A 16,510-nucleotide genomic window follows, 5' to 3' on the forward strand; every position below is an offset into this window, starting at 1 on the left:
GAAAGAAAGTAGGCATTAAGGCACAGTATTCCAAAGACGAGCAACTAGTCAAGACGAGTAAAACATAAACGTTATGAACTCCTTGCAAGAAGACGAGTAATAATTGCCTAAAGGACAAGCAAAAGTAATGTAGTCATCATTATCGTCCTAAATGGGTCGTCCATAAAGAAATCGTGTAGACGATCATTCAACACTTAGAATATTGTTCAAAAGACAATTACATAAATGATAACAATGTATAAGCTCGTCCATACAATAGGTAACAGATAAAGAAAATATTCTTTAGTCTAAAGAGGGTAGACGACCACCGTCCAAAAACCCTTATAAAATAAGCATTAAAAGGCAAGTGTTAATAAACTCGTCCAGAACACTCTAGACGAGGTAATTGTACTTGAATACATTTTAAATAAAAAAAAAAGAAAAGAAAAGAAGAGAAAGCCAAACAACAATAACATAACACTGGTTAAAAAAAAATTTCTTCAAGAGGAGGGGCTATCAATGTTGGGGTCGTCTTGAGCTGGTCTAGTGGAAGCGTCGTCCTCGATGTTGACATCGTCTGAGCCTGTGTGAGCGAGAGAACTTGTAGCAGCGCCAAGGTTGAGTTTAATGGTGCTAAAGTCAACTCCAGGAAAGTTGTCTATAGCGTCCATCCTAAAATCCTCAAACCCTGCTGCGTAGTTCGTGTCCAGCAGGTCAGTGAAATCTTTGGACGCTTTGAATTCCTCCACTGCCTCGTCTTTAGCTTTCTTAAGAAGAAGACTCAGCTCGTCATTCTTCTTTTGAAGAAGATCGAGACGGTCGTCCTTCCTGGCAGCGTCGGATTTCAGCTCCCCCACCAAAGCCTTCAACTCCTCAGCCTCGTCCTTGGCCTTGTTTGCCACCTCGACCCAAGTCCTGCAGTCATTTTTTATCTCTTCTATTCTTTTCTCTAGAAGGATCCTCGTCCTGTCCATCTCTGTGGCCCGCCTGGACGCAGCTATGAACTTTGACATTGCCTACATGGAAGATAAAAGGGTTAAAGAGATAAAAATAACGCTGGATAACATGGCCAAACCAAGACGAGGCAAAAATGGTTAGTTTAAAAAGATCGTGGACACCGGAGTGCTCGAACTCCTTCAGAGACATGTCGTAGCACGCAGCCACGTCCTCGCCTTTCACAGCCTCTTGGAATCGTTCCCAAGCCAAATCCTCGTTCTCCAGCAAATTTGTAGAAATCCTTTGAGGAGGCTGGGACGAATCAGGGGCAAGGGACTTGGACGGAGTGACGCTGACAGGAGTAGACGAGTTGATGTCGACGACTGGGACGGACGGCTGGGAGGAAGGAGGATCGGGCCTAGCAGTTTCGGGCATGGACGACCTATGCTTGGCCTTCTTTCCCCGATGACTAGGTTTGAGCTTCAGGTCTCGCTGCCTCGTCGATCGCCTCCTTTCCTTTATTTCCCTTCATGGTTGCCATTCCTGGAAAAAAAAAAGTGAACAGATATACATACGAATAAACAATAATAATAAAAAAAATATACATATATCTTTAAGAGAAGCACTCACGTCTATGGATGGTTTGTTCGTGTGCTAAAGCTTTGACGGAAGGTTCGGGGCCAAGTCCCCACCTGTGTAGATGCTGAAGGGTCACCAACGAATGAAAGTCTCTCTCGGAATGTAGACGAGCCCTGTGGACACGATCACGGTGGAACTTGCTCAAAGAAGGACGTCCAACAGCTGGAAAAGGAAGAGGGAAATTAAGGTTAGACCACTACTCAAAGATAAAGTATGACAAAAAAAATAAAAAAAATGAAGGAAAAAACATAACATACCTTCTGGACGAAGGTTCCCTAAATCTCCAGTATAAGGAGCAAATGAATCTCTACCAACCTCAATAGGATGCCCCGCCCAGAAACTAGAGACAAAGAAAAATTTTGTCTTTCAGTTTCTGTCAGACGAGGGCAAAGACTTAATCAATCTACAGTCATTGCCCCTAGCTGTAAACTGATAGAAGCCTAGAGATTGACTTATCTCGGAGGGTTTATAACAGTACAGGAACTCGTCCAGGGTGATAGGACGGTTCCCGTCAAATACCTCCCTCCATAAGACTTGCATAGAGACAATTAGTGTCCATGTGTTGGGGTTAAGCTGACACACTCCCAAGCCTAGCCTAGTGAGTAATTCCCTAGCAAAGGCATTCAAAGGAAGTCTAAGCCCCCCTAACAAGTAAGCTTTGTAAACGCCTATTCCAAAACGAGGTTGGCAACACCATTCACCTCGGACAGCTAACCTAGGGTTTAGGTCGTCAGGAATTTGGAACCAACTCCTAAGAGCATCTAACCTCCTCTCGTCCGTCCTAGAAGGAACCTCTATAGCACAACTATATACAGTTTCCTCTTCGTCTAAAGGGGAGGACGGCGGGAAGCTCGTCGAGGTGTCAGCCCCAGAAGCTGCCCTCGTCCTAAGATTTTCTTGTAAGGTCTCGATGGGAATTCTTGGGACGCCAGAGGTATATTCCTCTGTTGTATGACCACTACTACTGCTATTGTTACTGGAAGTATCATAACTAGAAGAGTCGTGATACTCGTCTATGGGTTTGAATACATTGTCGCTAGATGAACAGGAAACCATTTAGGACGTCCTAACACTTAAAAAGGAAAGTTTGAGAGTTGAAGTAAAGAGAATACCTGGCTCTAGACGGAAGACACTAAGGACGCTGAGAATACTCCTAGACGAGGCGATGGACGAGGATGTCAAAACAGAAAATCTGAAAAAGTGAGAGGGGCACGAGAAGGAAACCACTATTTATAGGTAGAAAAGTCTCGATATCCACAACGACGAGACCAATGAAAAAACGACACGTGGCGCCTGCCTCGAAGGAATGAATCGACGCAGCCAACCACCGATGAAAGTATGACACGTGGTACGCAAAAAAAAAAAAACTCGTCCTAAAATCTGGTGATACACTACATGACCCCTGGACGAGGGGCAACTGATGAGGAATGAAGTACTTCAGATCGTCCACGGTCATCCACACCAGCAGCCGTCCAGAAGAAAGCATCAAGACGGGAGCTAACGCCATAGCCGTCCATGGACGAAGTCAAACCCACGTCTCTCATCCTGAGAAGACGACCACCTCATCCTGACTAGACTCGTCCACAGGAGGACCCCTGGACGAAAACGTACACTTGAATTACTAAAATACACTTCACCATTCCGTAATACACGCATAACTTCCGATGACCGTTGTGTGAGAAAATGCAACTATCAGGTGGTTATGGGAGTTATCCAAGAACCCCGGACCTCCTGAAATCCAGGGGAGGTTACAATTTCAATAACTGCCCCCAGGACACTATATAAACAGCCATTTAGACCAATGGAAGGTACGTTGAACATTTTCCCAAGAAATTGGAACTCCAAAGATATAGAGAGAAAACTGACTTTACCATCGGAAGGTTCTTGGCCGGCGATCCCGGTCACCTTTGATCGTTTTCCTTTATTTTTCAGGCCATTAGAGAACGAGTGGTCCTTTCAAATCCGGAGCATCCAGCCTACTGATTTTCCTTGCATCATCAAATATGCTCTCAACGATCCGCCTGCCTGGCACAGTAACCGTCCAGGATATTAATGGCGGTAGTGAATGATTCCCACATCCTTGTCATTGACGTGGACACTTAATTAGGCTCGCCCTTGGGAGCACCCTCGTCTATCCTGCTGAGATCATCCGTAATTGATTTCGTTAGTCCCATCAGTGGCCCCCGGGTTTTGTGGTTGTTATGACATGTCATGACAACCATAGAAGACGAAAGGTTTTTTTTTTTTGCAACTCTTGGGATTTCGCGCTGCATTGAATGCATAGTGGTGGTGTTATGCTGGTCGTGGCCACGTGGCGTGTTCCGGTTGGGGGGGGTTTGTTCTCTCATTGTATGACTCTTAGGTTTCCTGCTGGTTTTCAGTTTTTCTTTTTGGATTTTTAAACTTCTATTCTCCTACTTTACTTTTCACTTTCTCCAAGCTTTCAGTTGTTTCTCTGAGCATTTTCTCCCGTAGTTTTTCTCTGTCACTTTCTTCCGAGCTGGTGTGCGCTTGGTGTTGGGCTTCTCGCTTTTCTTCTCTGAGGTATGTTCTTCTTCTTTTCCTTCTTCCTATTCCTTCCTTCTTTTTTTTTTTTGCAAACATTTGATTTCCTTTTCTTTTCTTTTTGGCCTCTGTTTCTTGGTTTTTGGGAACTTTAGCACTTTCCTATTTTCCTGTATCCTTCTTGGGTGTCTATGGTCAGTAATTTTGAAGTTAGGATAGCTTGCCCCTCGGTTTCCTTTCTTTTTGCGCGTTTAGGGGGGTCTCTAGGTGTTTTCCCAAACCTTGAGAATTTCATTTTCGAGGGTAACAGCTTAGGCGTTGTCTTGGGTGAATTGTTTTCATTACTTCGTCAATCAGTTGACTGATTCGAGGGTTTGGTGAGGGAGCCAAGGTCAATTTCTGAGGTTAGGTCTAGTGATCTCGAGATTGGGTTATCGTCTAGCGATGACCCCATGGAGGGGGATACAGCCGCCTTGACCCTTAGAGAGGTTAAGGCTTTTCACGCCCTTGTGGAGGCGTGTGGGTTGGACGCTGATACCGTGAATAGGTTTAGGGATAGGTTTCAATTTCCGGAACGGGTTTGTGTTCGTCGGCCTACTGATGAGGAGAGGGCTTGCCAATTTTTTCCAGGTGAAATGTGCTTCTATAAGGCCGCTTTCACTAGTGGACTTAGGCTTCTTATCCATCCATTTGTGATGGAGCTTTTAGCTTATCTTGGTATCACTCCTGGGCAACTTATGCCCAATTCGTGGAGAATAGTGGTCAATTGTATGGAAATATGGTTGGCCACTAACGGGGATATGATCAAGGTGAGTGAACTCGTCTATTTGTATCATTTGAAAGGGTCTAAATAATATGGGTATTATGAGTTAGTACCTTGGGAGAGGAGAACCAGGATCGTCAAGGGTTTACCTTCGTCCTTCAGGTACTGGAAGTCCAGATTTTTCTTTATGTCCGGGGACGATTTTGAGACTCCCTCTAGCCGGGATTGGGGTGATATCCCCAGGTTGCTTCGTCGGTGGGGAACCCCGACTTTAGGTGCGTCAGTATCCTTTCCTGTTTTTTTTACCTTTGTTGAATCCGCTGTTATCGTCATTAACCCCTTCGATTCCTGTGCAGTTAAAAGGAGGCCTAAGCTCAAAAGCAGGCATAAGGACCGTGTTGAAAAGGCAATTGAGTACTCCCAGGCCATCGAGAATTGGGACGATCTAGTAGATTTGCGGACGCTTGCTTTTTACCATCTTGGCCCCGATTTGTCCCCCTACGTTCTGCGGAGCATTGACATTGAAGGAAAGAAGAGTAAGCCTTGAGTTCGTCAGTCTTGGTCCCCATATTTGTATTTGGTTCTTTTGCTCTTTTACAAGTGTTTCCTTCTTGCAGAAATGACGACGAAGTTTAACAAGGGTATGTACGAGAAGATGCGGTCCAAGAAGGACGAACCGCTGTCCAATATCGGAAAAAAGGTGGTCCGTGTCAAGGGGAAGGTTTCCTCCGTCACTGCGATTGCTTCTGCTACTCCCGTTGTTTCCGGCGCCGAGATGACGAGGACGGCTTCTCCTGCCACCTTGGTTGAAGAGATCCCGACCCCTACTTCTAAAAGGCCTCGCATGTCTGATAGGGGGAAGGTCGATGCTTGCTCATCCACTATCTAGGATGACGAGAGGCTAGCGACAAACAGGGCTCATGGGGTCGTGACTGCGGAGGATCTAAAGGTGTTCTCTGGTTTGCCTCCAAACGAGCTGATGGGTCGTCATCTCCATAAGCTCGTCCAGGTAACCCGCTCATGCTAAGTTATCTTTTTTATTATATATAGGTGTACTGAGGTTAAATTCCTCCGTGTGTTTCCTTCTCTTTTTTTTATTTTTTTTAAAGGTGTTGGGAGAGACCATTCATCTTTCCTCGGAGTACCTTGCTCAGGGGGCTAAGGTTGAGTCCGCGCTCTCTCGGATTAAGGTCCTGGAGACGGAGAATTCGAAGTTGAAGAAGGATTTGATAGCTTCGATGGAGGATGTTCATCATGCCAGGGAAGAGGTCAAGAAATTAAGTGATGAGCTTAAGGTCGAGCAGCAGCTAGTTTTGGAGAAGGACGAGCAGCTTGCAGTCGCTAAGGAGAAGATCAAGGTCATCGTTTCCAGGGCCATTGAGGGTTTCCAGCAGACTGAGGAGTACAACTCTGTGCTCTTCAGCTAGTATTTCAAGGGGTTTGAGCTTTTGAGGAGATACTGTATCAAGCACCCTTCCGGAATAGATTTGGAGACGCTGGACATGGAGGAAGTGGACAAGGAGATCGCTGTTGATGAGGTTGCTCAAGCAATGACCGCTGACACTCCCGGAGACACTCTTGTCGTTGATACCCCAGTTGTTGAAACCCATGCCCTTAGTGCCCCCGCTGATGACGATGCTGCTTTGGACGTTTGAACCTGTCACTTGGGAAAAATTTCCCTTTTTTTTTTTTTTTTGGGTGCCCGATGTGTTTTGGGCTCAAATTCTAGAACAATTTTAATTTGTTTTTTGAGAAGAATATTTTTAGCCCGGTGTTTACTGGCTTTTAGATGTAAAAAACAAAGGTTATTGCCCGTCGTTTTTGGGCTTTTATAACATCGTACTTACTTGCATATGTTGTACTTGTGTGTGTTTCGAGACCCGTCAACCTCTTTGACCCGTCAGTAACTTGTATCCGTCAAGGCTGGATCTTATCTTTTGGCTTAGCCAGTAATGCACATCCATCTAGGCGGAATCTTATTACTTTAGCCGTTTTTTATTATCTTTTCACTTTTGTCAATAATACACATCCGTCTACGCGGAATCTTATTACTTAGGCTTTTTTTTTTCCACCTTCGTTAGTAATGCACATCCGTCTACGCGGAATCTTATTACTTAGGCTTTTTTCTTTTTCTTTTTCTCCTTCGTCAGTAATGCACATCCGTCTACGCAGAATCTTATTACTTAGGCTTTTTCTTAGAGATTTCCGAGACAATCTTTTGGCTTCGTCGGCAATGTACATCCGTCTAAGCATAATCTTATTGCTTAGCCATATTGGGTTTCAGGGATTTACTGCTGACAAGACCTGTATGAAGACATTAGTTGAATCTTTATTTCATTAATTTTCAGGAATGAGTACATTTTTGTGTTACATCTATTGATGGTATTTCTTCAAGTGCTCAATGTTCTAGGGTCGCGGGAGCCTCTGCCTGTCTAGGGTTTCCAAGTGATAGCTGCCTTGCCCAGAGTAGTGGACGACTCTGTAAGGTCCTTCTCACGTAGGACCGAGCTTTCCTTGGGCGAAATTTTTGGTGGCCGTGGTGACCTTGCGCAGGACGAGGTCGCCTATGTCAAGTCGTATGAGCTTGACCCTCTTGTTGTAGTACTCGGCCATCATCTGCTGGTACTTCACTGTCTTGCTGGAAGCCTTGTCTCTTATTTCGTCCAGGCAGTCCAGATTGATTCGCAGCTAGTCATCGTTGTCTTTCTCGCGGAATACTTCTCGCCTGACGCTGGCCACTCCCACCTCGACTGGGATTACCACCTCAGTACCATAAGTGAGCCTGAAAGGCGTCTCTCCCGTTGGGGTTCTTGCCGTTGTTCTGTAGGCCCACAAGAAATTGAGCAATTCTTTCGGCCAGGCGCCCTTCGCTTCGTCCAGTCTGGCTTTGATAATTCTGAGCAGTGTTCAGTTCGTCACCTCTGTCTTCTCGTTCGCCTGTGGGTGTCCTGGGGACGAAAATTGGTTCCTGATGCCTAGTCCCGAGCAAAAGTCTTTGAATCCCTAGCTATCAAACTGTAGCCCATTTCTGATATAATCGTCCTTGGAATCCCGAACCTGCAAATTATATTCTTCCACATGAAGCTACAGATCCGTGCCTCTATGATAGTTCCTATTGCTTCTGCTTCGACCCACTTTGTGAAGTAATCAATAGCAACGAGCAGGAACCTTACCTGTCCTTTTCCTAGGGGCAATGGGCCGACGATATCAATTCCCCATTGTGCGAACGGCTAAAGGGAGGTTATCGTCGTCAGTTTCTCTGCTGGTAGTCTCTGGATATTTTCGAACCTCTGGCACATATCACACCTTTTGACGAGCTCTACTACGTCCACCTGCATGGTTGGCCAGAAATATCCTGTTCGAATGACTTTGCTTACCAGAGATCTGGGCCCAGCATGGTCTCCACAAATTCCTTCGTGGACTTCTCGAAGGATGTACTTGGCTTCTTCTTCGCTGACATACTTCAAGTAAGGCATGGAGAAGCCCATTTTGTATAAGGTGTCATTCAGAATTGTAAATCTAGCTGCTCTCGTTTTGATCCTCTTGGCCTCCAGGGTGTCGTGAGGGAGGTGCCCATCTTGGAGAAATGACACGATCGGTGCCATCCAGCTATTTACGCTCTAGATGGCAAATGTTGGGACTTCTTCGATGTTGGGGCATTTCTGAATCTCCATGAGTAATTCCACATTCGTCGGTTTTTCTTCTGACGAGGCCATCTTTGCGATCTCATCTACCGCCATATTCTGGTCTCTTGGGATCCGAACGAATTCCACCTTATCAAACTCCTGTGCTAGATGTTTCGTCAGCTTGAGGTACTTTTGCATTCTCTCCTCTTTTGCCTCATACTCTTCCCTGATTTGCCTTATTGCCAATTTCGAGTCACTCTGGATGAGCAGGTTCTTAGCCTTAAGTGCTTTCCCGAGTCTCAATCTCGTCAGTATCCCTTCATACTCGGCCTCGTTGTTGGTTGTCGGGAATTTCAGTTGAACTCCATATCTGAGTTTTTCTCCATCAGGGGTGTTTATGATGACCCCTACTCCCCCCCCCCTCTTTTTAGCTGACGAACCATCGGTCTGGATCGTCCATAGTTTGGTCTCATCGTCGGGTCTGTCATCTTCGGGGAGGGTGAATTCAGCAATGAAGTCCACCAGAGCTTGCGCTTTGATGGCTGTTCTGGGGTGGTATTCGATGTTGAACTGGCTGAGCTCGATCGCCCACTGCACCATTCTCGCAGCTACCTCGGGCTTGTTCATGGACCTCCTGATGGGCTAGTCCGTGATTACCACAATGGGGTTCGCCTCAAAATACGGACACAATTTGCATGATGCTACTATTAAGGCGAACGCGATCTTTTCAATCCTGGGGTACCGCGCTTCAGCTCCTTAGAAGGCTTGGCTGACGTAATAGACTGGTAACTGTTTCTTGTCTTCTTCTCTAATTAGGGCTGCACTTACAGCCGAGGCTGACGCTCCCAGGTACAAATATAGATTCTCTCCTTCCTTGGACGGACTCAGGAGAGGTGGATTGCTCAGGTAGCGTTTAAGTTCTTTAAATGCTGTTTCACATTCTTCAGTCCATGCAAAAGCTTTCTTCAATGTCTTGAAGAAGGGCAAGCATTTGTCCGTAGCTCTAGAGACGAATCTGTTGAGGGCTGCGATTCTTCCCGTCAGTTTTTGGACCTCCTTGACGGTCTTGGGTGACGTTATGTCTAGGATGGCTCGTACCTTCTCCGGGTTGGCCTTTATACCCTTTTGGGACACGACGAATCCCAAGAACTGCCCTGAGGTTACGCCGAAGACACACTTGCTAGGATTCAGCTTCATCCGGTATTCTCTGAGGGTAGCAAATGTTTCCTTCAAGTCTTCTAGGTGCGTCAGTTCTTCCTTACTCTTGACGAGCATATCATCCACGTACACCTCCATATTTCTGCCAATCTACTTACTGAACATCTTGTTTACTAGCCTTTGGTATGTTGCTCCTGCATTCTTCAGCCCGAATGGCATCACCTGATAGCAATAGAGCCCTTGACTTGTGACGAAAGCAGTCTTTTCTTGGTCTTCCTCAGCCATCTTTATCTGGTTGTATCCTGAAAATGCATCCATGAACGTCAGTAACTTATGCCCGGCTGTAGAATCTACCAGCTGGTCTATCCTCGGTAGAGGGAAGCTGTCCTTCGGGCAAGCCTTGTTCAGGTCCGTGAAATCCACACACATTCTCCATTTTCGATTCGATTTCCTCACCAGCACGACGTTGGCCAGCCACTCAGGGTAGTAAACCTCTCGAATGAAACCAGTTTGCAATAGCTTGTTGACTTCGTCAGTGATCGCTTGTTCCGTTCAGGGGCAAAGACTCGTCGTCTCTGTTGAACGGGCCTTTTTCCCGGATCCACGTTTAACCTGTGCTGGACAACTTTAGGGGATATACCGGGCATATCCTCGTGACTCCATGCGAAGACATCCATGTTTTCCCTGAGGACTTGAATGAGTTTTGTCCTTATCTCGGGGCTTAAGGCGGTTCCTATCCTCATCATCTTAGTTATTTCTCCTTCAGCCAGTTCTACTGCTTCCAGAGCTTCTACTTTGTCCTCTTTTTCCTCCTCAATTGTCCACGTATGGTTTTCCTTCGTAGCTAGGATAGCCTGGTAGCATTCCCTGGCTAAGACCTGATCTCCTTTCACCTCCCCGACACCATCTTCAGTTGGGAATTTCACCTTTAGGCAGTAGGTGGGCGTAGCTGCCTTCCATCGGTTAAGCGTAGGTCTTCCAATAATCACATTATAAGAGGAAGGGCAATCCACTACCAGGAAGTCCAATTGACGAGTCAACTGCCTCGGGAAGTCCCTACTGTGACTTTCAACGTCGCTACGCCTTTAGGGTATACCTTGTCCCCACTGAAGCTGACAAGGGGGGAGTCAAGCGGGCATAGTCTCCCAGGATCTAGCTTCAACTGCTGGAAGGCCGGTAAATACATGATGTCGGCGGAGCTTCCGTTGTCTACAAGGATCCTTTTGGTGTTGAACCCTTCGATTGTGAGCGATATGATCAAGGGGTCATTGTGTGGCTGCTTCATTCCCCTAGCATCCTCCCCGTTGAAAGATATATCCTGGTCGTCCGTCTCTGCTTGAACGAGGGCATCATGTGGACGTTGTTCACCTGCCTCTAGCGGGATTTCTTAAGGGATTTGAATGATCCTCCCGTGAACGCCCCCCCCCCCCCGCGCGATCGTGCTTATCTCCCCGATCACCTCCTGGGATGGTTTGGATGGACGATTCTCATTTTTGGACGAGGATTCGTGCTGGCTTCTGTTGCTGTCCCTAAACCTGCTGGATTCTCCCTTTTTCACATATTTTTGCAATTTCCGCTTCTGTATCAGATCTTCTATTTGTCCTTTCAAGTCTCGGCAATCCTCTGTGTAGTGGCCATGATCCTTGTGGAACTGGCAGTATTTGTTTTTGTCGCGCACATTAGGAGACGAATGTAAAGGTCTCGGCCACTGGAGGATGTGCTCGTTGTTAATCTGCGTCAAGATTTTGTCAACAAGCATAATTAGAAGGGTGAATTTTACCGTCCGTGTTGCTTTTACTTCTTTCCGTTTGTCTCCGTCACTTCCTCAACGGCCTGGGTGTTCCCTCTTTTGCCCCCTACGTTCGTCTTCCTTCCTTCCCTCCTTTCTCGTCCTTTCTTCGTCCACTATGGCTGCTAGTGCGTCCTCGGCATTCTTTTGGGCCTTCAGGAGCATCTCCGCCATCGTCCGAGGCGGATTCTTTGCCAGCGAGACGTCGAACTCTCTGGACCTAAGCCCTGCTTTAAATGTCGTCAGCTATACCTTGTTGTCTGCATCGTCCACTTCTAGAGTTTCTCGAGTGAAGCGTTTCACGTATGACCTCAAGGTCTCCTTCTCCCCTTGCTTAATAGTGAGTAGGTGATCCGCTGGTGTCTTAGGACGTTGCCCTCCGACAAAATGGCGCAGAAAGGCGCTACTTAATTGTTCAAAGCTGTCAATGGATGAAGTGGGCAGTCTCGTGAACCACTCTCTTGCAGCTCCCTTCAGCGTAGTAAGGAAGGAACGACACATTATTTCATTAGGGGGTTGTTGAAGGCCCAGTGCATCTTGAAGGTATTAAGATGATCTTGGGGATCCTTAAGCCCATCAAAAGGCTCAAGTTGAGGCAACCGAAACTTTGCTGGCACTGGTCGTTCTAGGACTGCCATGGTAAAAGGAGAATCCGTTGCCCTGACCATTCTATCTAGGCTCCAATCCGTCTTCTCCTTGATGGCATTTCTTAATTCGTCCATCTCCTTTCTCATTTCCTGGAGGAGATCAGAATGTTGTTCCTCTAGAGTAATGGTCCTTCATCAGTCACTTCTCCCGTGGCTGTCCCCTTCATCCTCTTAGACAGCTCTTGATCGGTTCTCCTCCTGCTGAAGCCTTTGTCTCATCTCCTGATTCTGTCTGGTGAGTTCTTCGACGGTGGCCGCAAGAGCTTGAACTTTCTAAGCCAAGGCCGCTGAATCCTGGTTGGATTCCATCTGGGTATCGAAGTTGGTAGGAACTACATTTTCGAACCGTAGTACGAGAATGTCGTCCCCACAGACGGCGCCAAACTGATGAAGCAAAAGTTCGTCAGTTGCTATGAGTTCGTCCAGACAGAGGCGGGCACACTCTTGCGTCACGACGGGAGTAAGAACTCACTAAGATGGTCACCGGTGTGGTGCCTGCCACAACGCCTCCGATGCCAAAGTCAGTACAAAAGAAAATTCATAACAATTCATCCAAATAACTCAATGTATATCAGACTGTATATGTGTCCCTCATGGTGGCGATGTAAGGCTTTATATATGTAGCTTTGGATTCTAGCCGTTGAGGTGTTAATGCCCTTCTTGGTAACGCTTACTGCCGAATAATGAGATTTAATATGCTCTCAACGGTCCGCTTGCCTGGCACAGTAACCGTCCAGGATATTAATGGCGGCAGTGAATGATTCCCACATCCTCGTCATTGACGTGGACACTTAATTAGGCTCACCCTTGGGAGCGCCCTCGTCTGTCCTGCTGAGATCGTCCGTAATTGATTTCATTAGTCCCATCACCATTAATGCCATGTGATCAGAAAACCCGAACGGGATATGAGATAATCTGGAATATGGAAATAGCTCAAGCCACTTTTGATTATAAAATCCACGAACCAACCTTGCATGAACCAAGTTCCCTTCAACCCGTGTGTTGCACCAGGGAAGAGAGAAAGAGACATGGAAGATGTCTCATTAAATCCTAGGATTCCCCTCGTCTTGAAGTTTCTAAATGTCCATAAAATCTAGTAGGGCGCCAAACAACACCCTCCTGCTTTACCAGAGCATCAATATGATGTGGTGAAGATGTTTAAACATCTACCTCAACATTATCTCGTTAGATAAGAGCCAAACCACTGCCCAAACCAATCCTTGACACTGCAAAAACCATTCATCACATCCAATTTCCTCTTCAGTTTGTGAAACCCATCCATGTCCAAGCGAGTTTCAGACAGAAAAAGAAACCTTGGGACCTTCTTTATTTGCCAAACGACAAAGTTCTTAAACTGCATAAGACTTAAAATTATCATGGTGGAGGAGAGGCTGAAAGAGTACCCCCGGCAATAGAATGAGGTATAATCAAGCTATTCGTACTAAGAATTTGCTTCTTGTGAACATGGAAATCCAGGGAAGAATACTCTGAAGATGTACGTTTTGTCGAGCATGGAAGATTAGGTGAGTCATCAATTGAAGCTTGATTATTGGAACTTCTTAAAATGCGTTTCCAAGACCGAAGAGAAGATTTTTTTTCTAGACTGGTAAATCCTCACATTCATTTGGAATAAAATCCATCTCCAAATCTCCATCTAAATTTTCCCCACTTAAATTTGTATTTTCCGTTGCCTTCTCCTTAGCACTCACCAGTTGTTGATTTGTATTCAGAGATTGGCTTCTACCTAATTACATTTGTCAACTTAGGGTTGAATTACATCACTTATACATAAGATAATCCAGTCACTACTTAATACATGGACAAGTTGTGGTAACAAGTATGACAAAATATGTGTTTATAAACTTTTTAGAATGGACGATTTGAACTAATATGTCTTCGTAGAAACCACCTCTAAATGCCAACTAGGTGGGGTAAAAGACTATAAAATCAAATTTGAGAACTATTGGGCATTCCTATTGCTAAATTTAGCTAAAAGAAGTTGAGAGAAACGAAAAAGAATGGCAAAATTTGCTCAATAGTACCATTTTATAATTTTTTTTGGTGAATAGCACGCGACTGAAGTTAATTAGTCAAGTAGACTGTTTTTGAAACTCGAGTTTGACAAACTCAAGTTCCAAGCAGTATGCAGCAATACTGATTGGAACTCAAGTTTGTCAAACTCGAGTTTCAAAAATAGTCTACTTAACTAATTAATTTCGTCTGTGTACTACTTTTCTAAAAAATTTCTAAAAACAAGCTATGCGGAAAATTTTGCCAAAAGAAGCGTCTCTCAACTAAATAAATGTCTAATTGGGTAACTTTAAAAAAATATAAGATCTAAATTTAAATTATAGAAAATAAACTTTTTTTTAAAGCTACATTATTTTATGCATTATTTTAATGCAATGACGGCTCTAGGAATTTTTCTCAACGTGTTCCTTAAAAAGCATAAATTACACAATCTAATAAAAAGAAAAATTCATATATTGACAACAACAATAATAAAAAAAACACGCAAATACATAAAGTTTATAATTGTCTTCTACGAGTTTCCATATTTTGAAATCATTGTATGATAGTCTCATTATCAATGCTACAAACTATATTTTTTTTCAATGTACACAACCAAACAATCATTCATCCATTGAATGTAGAATAAATTATGGAGCAAAATTTAATTTTATTAGCATAAAAAAAACTGTGGGTGTTCTAAATTTTTTTTTGAAAGGTAGACAAATAAAAAATTTTAAATTATTATATATAATTTTTTTTTCAGATCAAGGTGGTCCTGGGACCACCCTGGCCATAATGTGGCGCTGCCCCTGTTTTTATGATCTAAGAGCAACCACATCAGTTGTTGCAAAATCTTGTAAAATACAAAAAGTAGCTCATTTTTCACATTTTGACTAAAAAACACTCACATCAGTGGGTGTAAAACATTTTAATAATTTCTAATTTCGCTCATTTTTTTTCTCTCTCTTCTCCATCTACAAAACCAATGCATCTTCTCTCCCTCATCATCTTCTTCTTCCTCTTATACACACACTCCCATAGACACAAAAATAAAAATCAACCACAAAATCAACAACAAAATCAACCACAAACACCACAAAACCAAACACACCCACACACAGACACACCAACAGAGATAGAGAGAGTGGATTGACGCTTGTAAATCAGCACTTGTGGCAGATTGGCGCTTGTGACGGATCAATGCTTGTGGATCGGCGCTTGTGGCGGATCGACGAGTATCAGTTCTAGGATCGGCGCTTGTGAATCGGCGAATATCAGTGCTTGGATCGGCGAGTATCGGTGCTTGGATCAGAGTTTCAAAGAGAAGAGTTTCTCGCCGTGCTTAGATTGGAGTTTTAGAGAGAAGAGTTTCAGATGGGAATAGAGAAAGTCTCATGAGTGAAGAGAGAGAGTTTGAGATAAAATAAAATAAAACAAAGAAGCGAGGAAAATGATTATTTAAATAAAATAGATGGTAGAATAAATAAACTGATGTAGGTATTTTGTAAAAATAGGTGTGTAAAATAGAAAAATTAGTTTTTTTTTGTCAAAATAGACAAGAATTTGGCACGGACTGACGCAATTGCTCTAACCCCATAAAAATATCTTACTACTTCTCCCATATGTGTTAGTATTAATTATACACGTCATGTCACATAAATAATTTTGTATGTTTAGATCTTATTCCTCCACACTTACATGTATACAAAGTGTAACGTATTTTAATGACTTCATTTTTGTTCTCTCTCTTCTTTGGCTTGGATAGATGCTATCATGTGTCCAGCAATTGCTGTGTTTCTTGTTGGAACATGTGAACAATTGGATACGTAGCCGCCTATATAAGGAAATTGAAAAGCTAACCCAAGATTCCAAGATGAGGTGAGTCCTGTGACTTGAGTGACAAGACTTCCAATATGTTTTTCCCCTCCCTACATCTATTCTTCTATCCTATCCCTAATCTCTTCCAATCTAAGCATACAGTTGTAATTGAAAATTAATAATTTCCGGTCCAAAACATATCATTTTTATTGTTTATTTATTTTTAATAAAAAGGCTACACCTTTTCGCTTATAATCTATTGGTCCTTGTAATGTTTTTTAACAGGCTAGCACCTACTTGATTGCTTCCACAACTTTGAAGTGAAAGTATCCTGCTCCAGCCTCCAGCTACGACTTACATGACCACCAATGCAATCAAACAGCAATGAGAAGCTTTTGGTAGATTTAATTATATATATATATATATATATATATATATATATATATATATATATATATATATATATATGTATGTATAAAACCGAAACCTCTAACTTCTCCATAGTTTTTCACATCAGTATTATTTAAATTAATAATATTGCTATTAAAAGCGATATTTATCATTTCGAAAAAATAGAAACAATATTTATAATCCACCACATAACATATATATATATACACACACGCGCGCGCGCGTA

At 43.8% G+C, this 16,510-nt stretch overlaps 1 protein-coding gene across 1 annotated transcript; it reads right to left on the minus strand.

The window, feature by feature from the left end:
* Window positions 1-8,442: 8,442 nt before the first annotated feature.
* LOC142620264 (uncharacterized) lies at window positions 8,443-9,048 on the minus strand. The gene has a single exon (XM_075793663.1). It carries the CDS (start codon window positions 9,046-9,048, stop codon window positions 8,443-8,445), a length of 606 nt encoding a protein of 201 aa, XP_075649778.1.
* Between the last annotated feature and the right edge of the window lie 7,462 nt (window positions 9,049-16,510).

This window comes from Castanea sativa, chromosome 12 (assembly GCF_040712315.1).
Source record: "Castanea sativa cultivar Marrone di Chiusa Pesio chromosome 12, ASM4071231v1".
Taxonomy (NCBI): Eukaryota; Viridiplantae; Streptophyta; class Magnoliopsida; order Fagales; family Fagaceae; genus Castanea; species Castanea sativa.

What these genes read in the sequence shown, in the direction of transcription:
- LOC142620264 (XM_075793663.1), bottom strand. Translation starts at nt 9,048, where the DNA reads ATGGTGCAGTGGGCGATCGAGCTCAGCCAGTTCAACATCGAATACCAC.